The sequence below is a fragment of the Zingiber officinale genome, chromosome 8A (assembly GCF_018446385.1).
Source record: "Zingiber officinale cultivar Zhangliang chromosome 8A, Zo_v1.1, whole genome shotgun sequence".
Classification (NCBI taxonomy): Eukaryota; Viridiplantae; Streptophyta; class Magnoliopsida; order Zingiberales; family Zingiberaceae; genus Zingiber; species Zingiber officinale.
This window is the reverse complement of record NC_056000.1, coordinates 58,888,774-58,904,611: the sequence shown is the minus strand read 5'-3', so window position 1 is coordinate 58,904,611 and position 15,838 is coordinate 58,888,774. Positions and strand designations below refer to the sequence as shown.

Genomic DNA, 15,838 nt, shown 5'->3' with positions numbered 1-15,838 from the left:
ATGTGGAGGCCCTAGGCATAGACTTTATTGGCCTATGCCTTCAGCCGGACCTGGGTTAGTACCATCAGTCATGTAAAGGATAAGATCAATTCCCGAGCTCGCTACTCCAAACTCAATGAGACTAAAGAATCTTCTGAATTAAGGAAGACCCTGCAAGCTCATTAATAGGGTGAGCTAGATCCAACCTACAATCCACTCTACCAATGAATAAGGCCCTGTCCAAAATTGGTCAGAATCCTAAACCAGAAGATCCCTATCCAAACTGAATACCCTAAGTTCTCTGTTCTAAGCTTAGCTCCCTATCCAAACTGAATACCCTAAGTTCTCTGTTCTAAGCTTAGCTCCCTATCCAAACTGAATACCCTAAGTTCTCTGTTCTAAGCTTAGCTCCTAGAACTCTCCAATCCCAGTTCAATTCTCCAAGCTCTATACCTCTCACTACAGCAACGTGGTTCATGATCTTTGCACAGTCCCTCCATGATCCTTGTGTGGTCCCTCCACAATCATCATTTATGTTATGAATGGCCACTAATAGTTAAAAGGTTACTATGAATAGAAAAATAATAAATCTAATTAATCTCACTGACTACCTGGGTGAGCGATCCGGCCCATGAAATTTTTCCACCAATTACTTAAAGTATATTGGGAGCACTCGCAACGGACGGTCAAGATAAAATTAATGATTGAAATACTCAAGTATCTCAAGTATGTTTGTCCTTTACAAGAGAACTCTCTGGCTTAGAGATACTCAGTATCTCTAAGCCTAATAATACAAGAATGATCAAATAAAGTTGAAATGTTTTAAAATGAATATACAAAAGCTTACGTCTTAATAGTTTAATTTAGATAAATTATTTGTTTCTTTTTGCGGAGGAGGTGAAGAGGCTGCCATAGCATATCTGGTTGAGCAGATCCACTGCCTAGAGGTTTCAACTTCATCACCTGAAACTGTTGGTATGTGCCATCGCCCACCTTCAGACTCCTGAAACCGACTCGATGAGTTCCAAGATGAAGATAGTGATGAGAATGACAGTGTCATAACTAAAATCAACTAAGGTGTTCACCTGTATTACTACTGAATATGGAGGTGGCATGTGAAAAGCGAGACCATTGGGTGAGAAGGTCAAGCGAACCTGTCGGCATGGGTAAACAAGTGTCTAATGAATTGCCCCAAAGATATCATTGCTAAATTGGAAAAGTGAAGGTATAAGATCCAAATGCTCCAAAATAGTTACAACTCTGGCATGGAGTAATTGGCAGGGTGAACAGCCCCCTGTGAGCTCAAGAAAATAAATAATATCTACAGTACGTTTTCACGCAAAGTCTTCACACACAGAGAGAACATGCATAGCTACACCAACTAATATTGTACTGATTAGTGTTTGAGGCATTATTTTATTCGCAAAATGTAAATAGTTTGCAAGGTGTGATATGCAATTTTAATCCCATTTTGTCTTCAATATTTTAAATAAAACATAAGTTGCCAAAAGAGCATTAATTTTTTTGTTTCATCTCAATGTGATTACTTGGTAAACGATTTGTTCTAGGTAGGTTTATTGAGTAAATGACACACCAGAAACATCATTCACCTAGAAATGTTCGCAGATCTCATCTAAGCACGACTCAAGCAAGGTTCAGTTTAGCTAAACTCGAGTAAAAATAAGAAAAAAATCCCCTGAGATATCAACCACACAGATAAAACTTGTCTAAGTTGAACAAGCATGAACTAAACTTCTTAACAGATTAACAAAAGATCTTCACGTAGATTATGCTCAAGCATTTCTTGGTGATTCACAATGGAGTTTTTGCATTAATAAGGGAGAAGCTAGCACTAACCATGGGGAGCTTCGCATAACTCAAAAAATAAGAGGTACAAATTAATCCATACAATTGCCGACTTAACCAAGTTATTAAGAAAAACCAAGAATAAGAACAAAACATTAAAGAGTTACTATCAACTGTAGAGGAAAAGATTAGTGCATTTCCACCATCATGTGATAAATCATATACAGTTGATTTTGCATTGCACAATGAACTTTATAAAATTCATATAGATGCACATCATAGAAAAGGGAATACATTGTAACAGATTGTCCTTATCTGCATCTACCCTAAGTAATTTCCCAAAAACTCCCACAAAAAACTTCATGCTCGATCCATTGATCTTTCAATATTGAGAGAAAATTAGGTCATAAGACATATTATTGATTACCACATGAATTAAACATTATTTCAATTTTTAATATAGAGGATTTAATGTCTTACCAAGAGAAATTCAAGCCTATTTTGTTTATTGGTTTGCTCATAGATAGTACTCTAACAACTTCAGGATCAATTCTTTCTCTCAAAACCAACTTATATTATTGAGAAGGTCATGGATTTGATGTCTTACCGAGAGACATTCAAGCCTATTTTGTTTATTGGTTTGCTCATAGATAGTACTCTAATGACTTTGGGATCAACTCTCTCTCAAAACCAACTTATATTATTGAGAGGGTCATTGATATACAAATAGGGCTAGCTCCCATGAAAACACTAAAAGATACTTAGTTCACAAAAAAGGAATATCAAATATAAAATAAACATGGATCACAAAAGAGGAACTATAACACAACACCTAACTTATTTGTTGAGATGCAATAAGAGGCACCAAAACCATCTTCCACAGGCACCTCATGATCATCTGCTAAGCATTTACATGAGACGTTCCAAGACTTATTGAAACATATTGCTATCCTACTCGTCAGAGTTCAGTTTTTCTTGTGGAGGAAGAATAATGTAGTTAAGTTTTTCGAGGCTTTATAAATTTTGTTAATTTAATTTTAAGAAAGTTGTTTAGATTTACAGTTGGCTAGCGGAATTTTCAGACATATTCATATTCCTGGTCTATAAAAGGGTCAAGATCTCTTCTACTGAATTATCTTCACCTAAATAACATTAGTTTCCCTCCTCATTCATCAAAAGCAGATTTTTGGGCAACACGATTTGTTCATGTTGCATCAATTCTACAGTAAAGGGTAAATTTCCTGCTGTTTTTTTTTTGTTGTTGAAAAAGAAAGCAATCATCCAAAACATTTTTAAATACCTGATGCTTCTCTTTCCATCTCGGAAAGAAGCTAGTTCCAAGTAGTTCAAATAAGTGGTCTCTCATTTCATCATTTGTGACAAGCAGGGATCGACATCTAACAGCTGCATATAGCCAATACCTGTAAACAGCATGGAAGCAAAACTCAGCAGTGTATGACAATCCATTGATTAATTAAGAGGTATGTATAGAAAGAAATAGAAATATTAATGCAATCTTAGAACTTAAAGATGCCATTGGCAGATATTGATTGAATTATGATGTATCAGACATATATAGAAATGCCTGAAAAATAAGCAGTTCAGAAGCAGGAATTATTGTTTTATCTCAAAATCATGCCACCTAATAATTCTGTGTTCCTTTAGCTGAAGTCAAAGCCCCAGGATCAAGCAAAGAAAACAAAAGCAAAAGGTTTTGGAAGAAATCAGCATTACTTTAATGGTTTTTGCATGACTACCATCTTTCTTCTGGAAAAAAGGAAGGCAAAGCACCTAGCAATTTATTAAAAAGAATACGTACAAAGATTAGAGTGGCCAAAGAGAAGAAGCAAAGGAGAATGGTTCAATTGGTGCAGGAGGCGAACAAGACATAAACAATACAGCCCAATTATAGTGAGGTCCAGGAAGAAACCATGTAAAAAAAATCTAGCAAAAACAAGCCATGGAGTACATAATATGTCACTGTGTGTCCATTAGTCTGCTCCAGATTGCTACCCAATCAATTCCTCCAATGAGGTATTTGCTTGTCTGCTTTAGGTGTGAAACTGGAACTAGATTGGAGATAACTTTGGGGAGAATCATATATTCATAGCCAAGATACATACAGCAGAGAAGATCATATTACAATCAAATCTAGCACAATGAAAAAGGAAAAGGAGTATATCATTTTATTGCACATACCTTGGCATAGGCATCAAATAGCATTCATAGCAAAACATTAATTTTGGGAAATGTCTCCATATGAAGTCTCCTATGATGGCAATTCAGCTGAAAACTATGAATTTCAACTTTAACAGAGGATCAGCTCCTATATAACTTAACATCTAAGAACCAGCCTATGGATATTTCAGGTACAAAATGATATAACCAGCAAAATTCTCCACCATAGTTTACTCCACAGACTTCTAACCTAGCTCTCCTAAATTGCTAATAAAACTCTTTGATTAGTAAGCTATAAACTTGACACAGTCAACAAGTGAAAAGGTTCTTGACGGCAAAATGGTTAATAACTGCTCCAATATATTTCTACCCATCAGTTTTATTTAAGTTAGAGGAATTAAATACTTCAAAAGTATGTGCATTAAAATATGAACCTATGCATATCCAACACATTAATACAACTCCAGCTGAACTATCCAATACACTAATACAGTTTCCACAGACATGGGATGTTATATTGAAACAGCTTAATACAATATAATATAGGTAGGTCATTCAAGCATACAATTGTTATAGAAAGGGCAGCATGCTCAAAGCTCCCACCAATATGGGTCCCCGGGGAAGAGCCTATTGTACTCAGCCTTAACTGGCAAGAAACTGTTTCCGAAACTCGAACTCATGACCTCTAGGTCACACGGCAACAACTTTACCGCCGCGCCAAGGCTCCCCTTCAAGCATACAATTGTTATGTGAGATAAAAAATAGTATACAATTGATAGTTGTCCGAGAACATTGCAACTCGAATTGTAATGCTACCTAGGTTGGTCAATAAAATTTTCATAACTAGTGTCATAAACGTGTATTCAATAACAGTTTGGTATTAGCCAATATTAAGCATATCCCCTTCCAATTTTCCATCACTCTGCATATGTCTAATCATATTTCAGCTGCATCAATTTAAGTAATAAGGTACACAGCCTACCCATAATCTACCTTTGCTATCCCTTTTAACTATTAGATATCATATGTGCATCACAATAATTTGAAGAAAATTAACTCTATAAAAAAAGTCTGGCAGGCATGATTACTTGGAAATTCTCTAAGCATTAATGAGATGCATGCTAAAGTATGAATTCCAATCTTGCAAACAAGTCATATTAGAAGCCTCTATAAAGATTCTTGTCTAGAAAGTCTACATCTTCCATTGTTGAGATTGAAGTGATTCGTCACTATGTTTCCAATGAACTATATATCCACTAGTCAGACCCATTTGCAACTAAAAGTATCAAAGTGTTTGATTATAGAACATTGAAATAGATTTCTCAATGTAAACAAATGCAACATGTTTTCATATTCAGTGCAAGCAACACTGAATTGATGTGCAAGGAAAGGAGCAAAAATATAAAATAAGATCACGTGTCCAAATATGAAAGAAAATTACCAATCATCATTTGATCCAGGTGGGGTTGCATATAATACCCCAGCCCTGCGCCAACTGTCCAACAGTCTCTGATTATGTGGTTTACCAGCAGGGCCAGATCTCAAGCGGTGACTGTGAAGAATAATCAGAGGCAATTTCTTTGAAGGACTCAATTGACGCATACCATTGACAACCGAATTCAGCTGCCACAGTGATTAATTGATTATGGCATGCACTAAACTAGTCATGGCTATGCATATTACAACATGATTAGAGAATCAATAAAATTGCGAAGACTTTTTACCTGAAAAAAATTGAATATTTTTTGGTTGTTAAGGCCAATGTTTGCAGCATCTAAAACAGCATCGAATGGTCCATGATGATCAAGCCAATCCTGATTTGAGTTGGCATCTATAATTTAGTCTTCTATCTATAATTTCAATTAGTATAAAGTTAAAGAAAAAAAAGAATTATTTTACCAAAAGTTAAGGGGTATATATAAACTCTAAGTAAGAGAACAAGATGCATTGATAAAGGGCAGTCATTGCCGGTAACATCAACAACATGAATAGGCTTTAGATATTATCACATGATATGCAAGATTTTTAAGCAACTTCCACATTCAACAGTTTCTATTCAATAGTCATTTAATAATCAAGTGTTCTGACTGTCCATTTGAATATCATGAGAATGAACAACCGAAACATACAAATGACACACATTAATACTATTATTGGCTAGATTAGTCGAATTTATCTTGGTGTAAACACACAAACCTTGAATCCTGTGAAGTCAGCCCTAGCCTCTCTCTCAGAAGCTAGCTTTGCCAGTGAGTTTGCAAAATCTTCTGTCTCTGCAGGGTCTATATCTATGCACACAAGTTTCTCCCCGCACCTCCTGCACACGCCAGTCTCGTCCATCTGAGTCCTGCCCACGTTCCAACGTCCCTTCCCTAACCAACCCTGCCCATGCCAACCGCCTCCTCCCTCCACTATCCCTTTCTTCACTATTTTGATATCCCATTTCTCCACCCCAACTTCTTCTGCAGCTTCCGTATTAAACCAACTCTCGATCATATCTGCAGTAGACTCGGACACCCGTCTAACAATAGTCCGTAACCGGTGGAGCAGACGATACACATCGTCTCCCCTATCCTTTTGAACATTGGCGTGAAGGAGCGCAGCGAGCTCTGTCTCCTCGGGCTCAACGTTAGTCTCGGTCATGTAAGCCTCCACCTCGTGAGCCTTCTCGACCTCGCCTTTCTTGCAGAACCCAAACAACGCCGGACCAAAAGAACGCAACTTGGGCGGGATACCAGCGGCAGCCATCTGCTTGACGAGGTCGAAGGCAAGGTCGGGGTCCTCTTTGGCGGCGGCGAGGCGGGCCAAACTAGTAAAGGTCGCTTCGTTGGGTTCGACGCCGTCAAGGCCCATCTGGCGGTAGATTTCAAAGCCGCGGTCGAGGCCGAGGGGACCGGCAGAGGGGGAGGAGCAGAGATAGAGGAGGACGTTGAAGAGGTGGAGGGAGAGTGGAGTGGCGGCGGCGCGTGCGGCGTCGTAGAGGCGGAGTGCCTCGGGGAGGTCCCCGTTCTTGGAGCACATGTCGAGGCCGCGGCGGAGGATGAACTCAGGGGAGTCGCGGCGGGCTTTCTTCTTGGACATGGTGATGGCGGGGGCGATGTCAGGGTTGGGCGTAGCTGCGGCGGGGGTGGCGGCGGCGGCGGCGGCGGCGGCGGAGAAAGGCATACGGGTAGCGAGGGTTAGGGACGAAGGGGGTTTGAGGAGGAAAGTTGTGAGAGAGGGGCGAGGGCGGAGGAGAGGCGAGGGGAAGCGGTGGAGGGCATGGAAGCGGGGTGAGACTGAGGGGAAGATTTTAAATCTAGAGAGGAAGATCGAGCGAGGAGAGGCAGAGACGGCCAGAGGCAAAGGCATGGATTTCGGACCACCCAACTCGATTCCACTTGCAGTTGCAGTGCAGTGGGCGAGCTAAACCGTTTTATTTCTGACGGGGAAGACTGAAATATCAGCCCGAAGGGAAAGCCCTAGCCGTCTCGTGGTTCATCACCGATAGGGTCTGAGTGGGCCGGATTGTACGGCCCCAAGCCATATGCCCCAAAACTCTTTTCTTATTTTTTATAATTCAAATGTCTAACTTTCGTCCCGACTGTTTCAAACTCTTTTCTTGTTTTTTTTTTTAAGTCTAGAAATAATCGATATGACAAAAAAAAAATACAATGATTTCGCATGGTGCTATAAATTTTTTATAATTAAAAAGTACAAACAGTAGAATGTTTTGTATAGATAATTGCAATTTACGAGAATAAAGTCTCTTATTTTCTTGAAACGCTAATTTAAAGAGGCTATGGCCAAAGTTGAGTTTTGATGACGGCACATCCTCGTGGCTAAAAATGAACTCGCCAAACTGAAATCAATGATCCCTAACCCTAAAAAATATTCCCCTAGGAATCAAAAGTCAAGGTCCAATCAATCGACAACAACTTGAGATGAGGTGTATATTAGGTTTGAGGGAATACGAGAAAGAGATATCACAAGGCATGAAATTGTTCTAGGATATATTTGAAGGACGGTCTTAGCACAAAAGTAGAGTTATTATTATGTGATCTTAAGATTATATGTTTGAGCTTCAAAAACAGTTTGTTGTAAAAATAGAGTAAAATTATGTGCAATAGTCTCTTTCTTAAAATCTTGCATCGATGGAAGTTTTGTTCACCAACCTACCCTTTACAAGAAAGTTATTTTCAATGAACTTAGTGTATTTTATCAATGAGCAGATTCCAACTTTGATTATGGTATGGTGAACCAACATTGATTTTAACAAGGGCATTGAAGTTGAACAACAAGGCAACAACAACTACTAAGCATCATCTCACTAGGTTAGATTATTTATAGGGATCCTTTTATGTTATTAGATTGTATTCTTATTGTATTATTATTTATACTTCAATAAATTTTATTTTACTTTATTATTATTAACCAAGTTTTTTAAAAAAAATTTCTCTTCCTCATGTGAGGTGCACATTTCTTATAATGTCACACCCTTTAACTATAGTGTTTAATATTGGTTGTCTAAAATATGTTTATACCATAGTAAATTTGGTCTTCTAGAGTTTTTAATAAGTGCAAACCCTATATTTACACATCCACTTTAACATCTTATCTCTATAACTCTCATCTTCTACTCACGTATTCAACATATTTTCACCCAACAATAGTAAATTTTAAAATATTTTCACCAAATAATTATGGCTAAATTGTCTTTTCCCATTTTTGGTTATGTTGTGCAACTATATAGTTTAGTTTATTCTCTCGTTCATCTCCTTCTAATGTTTTCTTTTACATCAAATTACTGAACCGTAGGTAAGTTTTCGAAATACCTAAATCAGGTATCATAATTTTAAAATTATCAAATCACATACTCAATACAATTTTACCCCTGTTACTGTTCTCAATCGATTGCTACAATATAGCAATTGATTCGACAAACTATTCATCAGGGTAGTAAAGTCCCTAGCAATAAATTAAAAAATCTATTTCGTATTGAAAAAATTATTGTTCTCAACATAATAAGTCAAATTGATGTCTAAGAGTATGAATGAACCTAAAGAACTTGAAATGACATGAAACTATGCTCTATGTATTCGTCTAGTTCTTTTAATTATATTCATACTTTCAAACATCAATTTGATCCATTATATTGAGAATATGATTTTTCAATACAAAATATATTTTTAAATCATTAAACACAAAAACAATTTTAATCGATTATGTTCTTGTCTGAAGGCTAAAGAGATTACGCGCTGGCTTTGATAGATGATTTGTTGACCGGAGGAAGACTCTTTGAGACTCATATGTAGATGTTTGTGTACCTTGCCAACGGAGAGGATCCCCTTTTTATATCACTTCACATAACCTCAGTGATCACGAGGTGGTCCCCTATATGTCAGAGTTTGTTAGGTGATGGAAAAAAGCACAGCTTGGACATTATGTAATAACTGTCAGAGGAATTTTTTATCTGCCCACTGATGTACCTATTTTGTCAATTATATTTCACGTCACTACTGAGGCGGTTGAAGACATATGTTGTTATGATTAGCTGGCTTATGAGGAACATAATAACCCTTCGAAGAATGCTCCAAAAGAATATTTCCCGGCAAGTTTTGATAAATCATTAAAACTAGTGTGATCGTGCACACGCGTTGCGTGTGTAATATAATAATATATAAATTATTTGGGTTTTTGAAAATCTGAATTGTTTGGATTTTCTAGTGTTACCCATACAATAGTGATGCTAGAGAATCCTAGCAACAAACTACTGTAACGGGTTTCCCTATGTAAAAAATTATTTTAATTTAATATTATACTTGTCTTAGTAAAAAAAATTAAGAAAAGTATATTTTTTAACATCGTCGGCCTAAAATATTTATAGAAGCTTCTTTGATCATAGTGTTGTCAATTCTAAGATATGAGACTAAAAAGAACTATATTTTTTTTATATAAAACAACCAGAGACAATTAATAATGAGAAAAAATTCATAATAATACGCTGTAGCTGAGTCTCGAACTCTTGATCACTGATTGTTTTGCTTGTGGAATTACTAATAAACCTTAGAATTATTTTTAGTGTAAATAGAAAAAAGGACATTAACATAAATGCATTTTAGGCTTCACCAAAGTTAGTTAGTAAGGGGGGAGATTTTTAATAAAATAGTAAGATGTTGTCGGCTGATTATATTTCGGCTGGTCCATAAGGCTGGTTGCCGCATGGCTGTGCCATTGTATTAATCTGCTTTGTCATATATTAAATACTGTATAGGTCTATTCAAAGATTGATATAGTGCACACAGTATGCCAAAAATCCTTTTGAAAAGTCATATGATAAATTATGTATGTTAGAACTTCCTTTTAGGAGTAATATATCATCAAGTAATTTAAACTTGGCTAGCCTTGCCCGCCCGGGCATACACAGAGAGTCATATGTTAGGTATGCCTTTATCCAGCCAATTGTATTTAAAGAGGTCTATGAGGCTAAGTGTCATTAAGCTCGCCCGACCTTTGCCTGGTTGGGCGTACACTGAGAGCATTATGTTCTATCTACCTTTATCCGACCGATCTTATATAAAGAGCTCTAAGAGGCTAAGTGTCTTTAAGTCCGTCCGGCCTTTGTCTAATTGGACATACACTGAAAGTCTTATATTTGATCTGCCTTTATCTGGTCGACCGTATATAAAGAGTTTTAAGATGCTAAGTATCATTAACCTCGTCCAGCCTTTACCTGGTCGAGCGTACACTGAGAGTCTTATGTTCGATCTGCTTTTATCCAGCCGATCTTATATAAAGAGCTCTAAGATGCTAAGTGTCTTTTAGCCCGCCTGACCTTTTCTCAATCGGGCGTATATTGAAAGCCTTATGTTCGATCTGCCTTTATCCAATCGATCGTATATAAAGAGCTTTAAGAGGCTAAGTGTCCTTAAGTCCGCCCGGCCTTTGCCTGACCGGGCATACACTGAGAGCCTTATGTTCGATCTACTTTTATCCGGCCAATTGTATATAAAGAGCTTTAAGAGGCTAAGTGCCCTTAAGCTCGTCCGGCCTTTGCCCGATTGGGCGTACAGTGAGAACCTTATGTTCGATCTACCTTTATCCGACCGATCATATGTTGGGCGTTACACTTGGCAGACGAAAGGGTTCGTCCCTTTCGCTGTCGCAAACGACAGTTTGCTGGAAACGCCAAGGAGACGAAGGGGCGTCCTTTCCCCTTCGTCTTCCTCAGCCTTCTTATAAGAGGCGTCCAAGGCAATCAGAGGAGAAGAAGAGGTTGATGCGAAGGTAATCAGCGAGTAGAGGCGTGAGGTGATCAGTGAGCAAAGAGAGAACGTCTAGGGACAGGATTTGATTTGTGGAAGAGTCCGAGAAGGTTCCGTGTGGTGATCTTCTCGGCGACAGCAGCAGCGACGTCTCCGGCGGTTCATCGGCGACTTCATCGACCGGCGTCTTTGGTTGCGGTTCTTCGGGAGATCCATGTGAGTAGTTACCGCATTATTCAATTGATTCGTTTTAGTTTTTCATGCTCTCAAAACAACCGACAGTGGTATCAGAGCATGTATAGTTTTGAAAGTATGGAAATCGACGCGAAAAAGCTCGCGTTTTTTATTCTTCTGTTGCGAAGAAGAAGATAAACAGTGCAATTGAATCGATTAAATAATCGATTCAAAAATCGCACAGATTGCTTGATCGATTCATGAATCGATTGAAGAGGAATTAAAAAAAACACGAACAGTGCATATTTTGTTGTTTTAATCGGTTGTGCAATCGATTCAAATAATTGAATTGATTGAAAAGGAATTGAATCGATTCAATTCACGGCACAGTGAATGAATCGATTTACGAATTGATTGAGAAATAAAAGAAAAAGTGTTTTTTTTTGACGAAGCACAGTAAAATACATGCACTTGAATCGATTCATGAATCGATTCAAGAATAGGATGAACAGTGCTTCGAAGCACTGTGGAGAAAATAAAATAAAAGAAAAAAAACAAAAACGTGTAGGGTAAAGTGCATGCATGTTTTTAATTTTTTTCTTCACGAATATGAACAGTAGTTGAAAAATTAATTAAATATATTTATTAATTAATTAAATACATAAGTAAATGTATTATTAATTAATAAATAAATATTTAATTAATTTATTATTCAATTTACGAAAATAGAACCCTACCAACTAGATCAATCAAACTCAGGTCTGGTTTAAATTATTGATTGATTTAGGTAGACCAATTTGATTCAATGATACCTAAAGCTGGTTTAAATTATTTGTTGGTTTAACCAACCCGGTTTATTATTGAATTAATTGAATATTCTTAATTACAGAAGTTGGGCTGATCAAATATGACTGGATTAGTTCCGTTGTGTCAAAATTTGATCAGAAACATTGGATTTGTTCTAATGAATCAGACTTAATCCAATGGGCAATTGGACGAGTCAAACAAACCTGAGTTTGATTAATAAGTCTGTGATTGACTCAAATGGGCTTAAATGAGAACAGAACATAGGTCCAATTAGATTAGTTCTAATGAGAACAATAGATTAAGTTTAACATCCAGACTCCTGATTGACCGGTCTAATGGGTCAGTCGACTTAAACTACTGAAAATCGAGAAGATTTATTTTTCTTGATTTATAATGATGGTATGCCTGTATAAATTGAATTAAACTAGTTTTGTATTGGTTAGTCGGTTTTGTACTGACTTATTTAAATTCAATTTTTCAGATGGCACGGACGATTACCACATTGACTCGTCGTGAAGTGCGGCGAAACCAGCTCCGAGAGGAGATTCAGGAGATAGAGTATAAGTCTGCTTATGGAGTTGACGGACATGTTAGACGGCTGGATAGACTATTTTGGAAACTTGAGCAAGAAGAGTTTCCAGTCCTGGACAGTTATAGGATCTGGGCATTGATGCATTCATTGCCAGAGTATCCCAGGATAATAGCAGACTATGTATGGGGGCGTCATCAAGGGTGTGTCACATATTCAATACTGTGTGAGGAACTACTTCACCATATGGGTGAAGAAGAGCCTGAAGAGTCTGAAGAGGACCAGGAGATGCTCGAGGAAGATCCAGAAATAGATTTAATGGAGAATCCTGAAGCTGCCCCATCTGAGATTATCCCAAATGAGTCCAGGTTAATAGGGATAGTGTTGGCTGCTATACTAGTGTTTGTCCTAGTGGGAGCAGTGCTGGCCTATCTAGTTTATTAGTGTTCTGTTTGCTGTCGTTATGTACGAGCAGTGTTAGCTCATCTAGTTTTTGAGTCATGTAATAATTTCTGTTGTTTTGTACGAACAGAATTATATAATAAAAGTTATGTTATATGTTAACTAACTTGGAAATGATTAGTTCATTTCATGATATGATTAGTTCATATAAATATGATTCGTTCATATAAAATGATTTGTTCATTAGTTGGGATATGTGTAATATAATTGATCAGTGTTGATTAGATTAGAACATACAAATGATGAGTGGAAACAATGTTATCACTTGATTTTGTAAACTAACTCTAATTTACACTGAGTCAATAAATAGTTGCACATATATGAATTACACTGAAATAATAATTAATTTATTTATTTATGTAGATCATGGCAACTAAAAATATCATAGCTGAACTCAATAAGGGTGAGAAATTATATGGGGATAACTACAAAATCTGGCACCTCAAGATACAATATGTCCTTGAGGAACAAGAAGTTCTGGAGGCTGTAAACCAAATTATGGAGGAACCGGTTGATGGTTCTTCAGCACAACACAGACGTGACCTTGATGCCTATAAGGCATGGAAAAGGAAGGACTCCATTGCTAAGGGCATATTGATTAGTTCAATGGTAGATGACCTAGTATTTGAATATGAGCCATTACCATTGGCTCATGCAGTCTGGGTAGCCCTTAGAGAGAAGTACAGTGGAGTTAGTCTGAGTAAGCTCCGTCAGCTAACTATCAAGTTTGATAGTTGTAAGAAGCGCTCGAATGTTACCATGGCCCAACATCTCAGGGAGATGGGTAATATGATTCGAGAGCTTAAGACTGCTGGTTATACGTTGACCGATGAACAACAGGTTCAGGCAGTTATCCGTTCCTTCCTGATTCTTGGGAAACGATGAAATAGAACCTGACCCATAATGAGAGTATTAAGACTTTCGCTGATGTCTCACGCCATGTGGAACTTGAGGCGGAGAGGATTGAATCCGCAAGGATTTCGTGTCAAGCTTTTATAGCTGAAGGTTCTGGTTCCAAGAATAAGAACAAGTGGTTCAAGAAAGGAAAGGGGAAAGGAAAGGAGGTTAATGTTGTTGCTGCGAAAAACCAAATCAAGAAGAAAGGAAAGAAAAATGGATAAAAACCTAGGAGCAAGTTGACCTGCTTCAACTGTGGCAAGAAGGGTCATTTTGCTCGGGATTGTACTGAGCATAAAAAGGTAAATCCATTTTTATCTTTTTTACACGAGCAATATGTTGCAAGTACAGTGTTGTTAGTTGATTCGTATCCTTTGTGGATTGTAGATTCAGGAGCAACGAACCACGTATCTCGTGATCGAGCTACATATGTGGAGTACCGTCGGGTACCAGCTGGCAGCAAATGGATATATGTAGAAAACAATGCAAGAATAGAAGTCAAAGGAATTGACACTTGCAAGCTCAACCTACGTGGTGGAGGCACTTTGTTTCTACATGATGTCCTGTACGCTCCTGAGATTCTAGGTTACAATGTAAATTTTTATAGCTGTTGTGTGAAACTTCGAATTAACTCTGTGTTAATTGGATATGGTTATGTAACAAATAGTTTTATGGTTCTTGATGTAGAACCAAATAATAATAGTTGTTTTTCAAATATTGCTCTTACTAGTAATGCTGATGTTAATGATGAAATTTGACATGCTAGATTGGGACATATAGGACAAGAACGAATGAATAGATTAGCTAAGGAGGGTCTATTAGGCACTCATGCTAAGATTAACTTGTCTATATGTGAGCATTGTCTTGCTGGAAATACGACTAGGAAACCATTTGGTAAGGCTATTAGGGCTGATTCACCATTGCAATTAATTCATTCGGATATTTGTGGTCCAATGAATGTGAAGGCTAGAAATGGGAGTTCTTATTTCATTACATTTATCGATGACTTCACACGTTTTGGTCATGTGTATTTGATTTCTCACAAATCTGAAGCATTGGATTGCTTTATTCGTTACTTGAACGAAGTTGAGAATCAATTGGAACGTAAGGTTAAAACCTTGCGCACTGACCGTGGAGGATAATATTTGTCTGATCAGTTCAAGACAATGTGTAATGAGAAAGGGATTATTAGGCAGCTTACTATCCCTGGAACTCCACAGCAAAATGGGGTTGCTGAAAGAAGACATAGGACTCTTCTTGAAATGGTTAGGTCTATGATGGCGCAGGCTAATTTGCCAATCTCCTATTGGGGAGATGCATTATTAGTTGCGACCTATATACTTAACAAAGTGTCTTCAAAGTCAGTTCCATCTACCCCACATGAACGTTGGACAGGCAGAAAATTGGATTTGAGTAATCTGAGACCTTGGGGGTCAGCTGCCTACGTTCATGATAAGACTCACGAATATGGAAAACTATGACCCAGAGGTAAGAAGTGTATCTTTATAAGGTACTCTGAGACCTCTAAGGGTTATGTTTTTATTGGTGAGCGACAAGATGGAACCATCTCTGAGATAGAGTCAAGAGATGCTACTTTTCTAGAAACTGAGTTCCCAACACGAGGTGAAGTTGATAAGACAATTCCTCTATATGAGATAGAGGAGGAGGATAATGTTCCTTTATCAACAAATCAGGAAATGCCTGAATCTAGTCAACCGAGTGGGAGTAATTTACCACTGAATGAGTCAGTTTCTCAACAGTC

At 37.6% G+C, this 15,838-nt stretch overlaps 1 protein-coding gene across 1 annotated transcript; it reads right to left on the bottom strand.

The window, feature by feature from the left end:
- Positions 1-660: 660 nt before the first annotated feature.
- LOC122009190 (proteinaceous RNase P 1, chloroplastic/mitochondrial-like) lies at positions 661-7,386 on the bottom strand. Its single transcript, XM_042565257.1, has 6 exons — positions 6,160-7,386; positions 5,688-5,777; positions 5,405-5,586; positions 3,086-3,206; positions 1,065-1,133; positions 661-982 (listed from the first exon to the last, which is right to left on the bottom strand). The coding sequence occupies exons 1-6, from the start codon at positions 7,312-7,314 to the stop codon at positions 830-832; spliced, it is 1,770 nt and encodes a 589-aa protein (XP_042421191.1). The 5' UTR covers positions 7,315-7,386; the 3' UTR covers positions 661-829.
- Positions 7,387-15,838: the final 8,452 nt, after the last annotated feature.

Excerpts from the sequence above, each read along its gene's own strand:
- LOC122009190 (XM_042565257.1), bottom strand. The coding sequence starts at position 7,314 with ATGCCTTTGCCTCTGGCCGTCTCTGCCTCTCCTCGCTCGATCTTCCTC. Across the intron at positions 5,778-6,159 it reads CTGACTTCACAGGATTCAAG|GATTGGCTTGATCATCATGG; the intron begins GTTTGTGTGTTT and ends AACTCAAATCAG. Across the intron at positions 983-1,064 it reads CATATTCAGTAGTAATACAG|GAGTCTGAAGGTGGGCGATG; the intron begins GTGAACACCTTA and ends AGTCGGTTTCAG.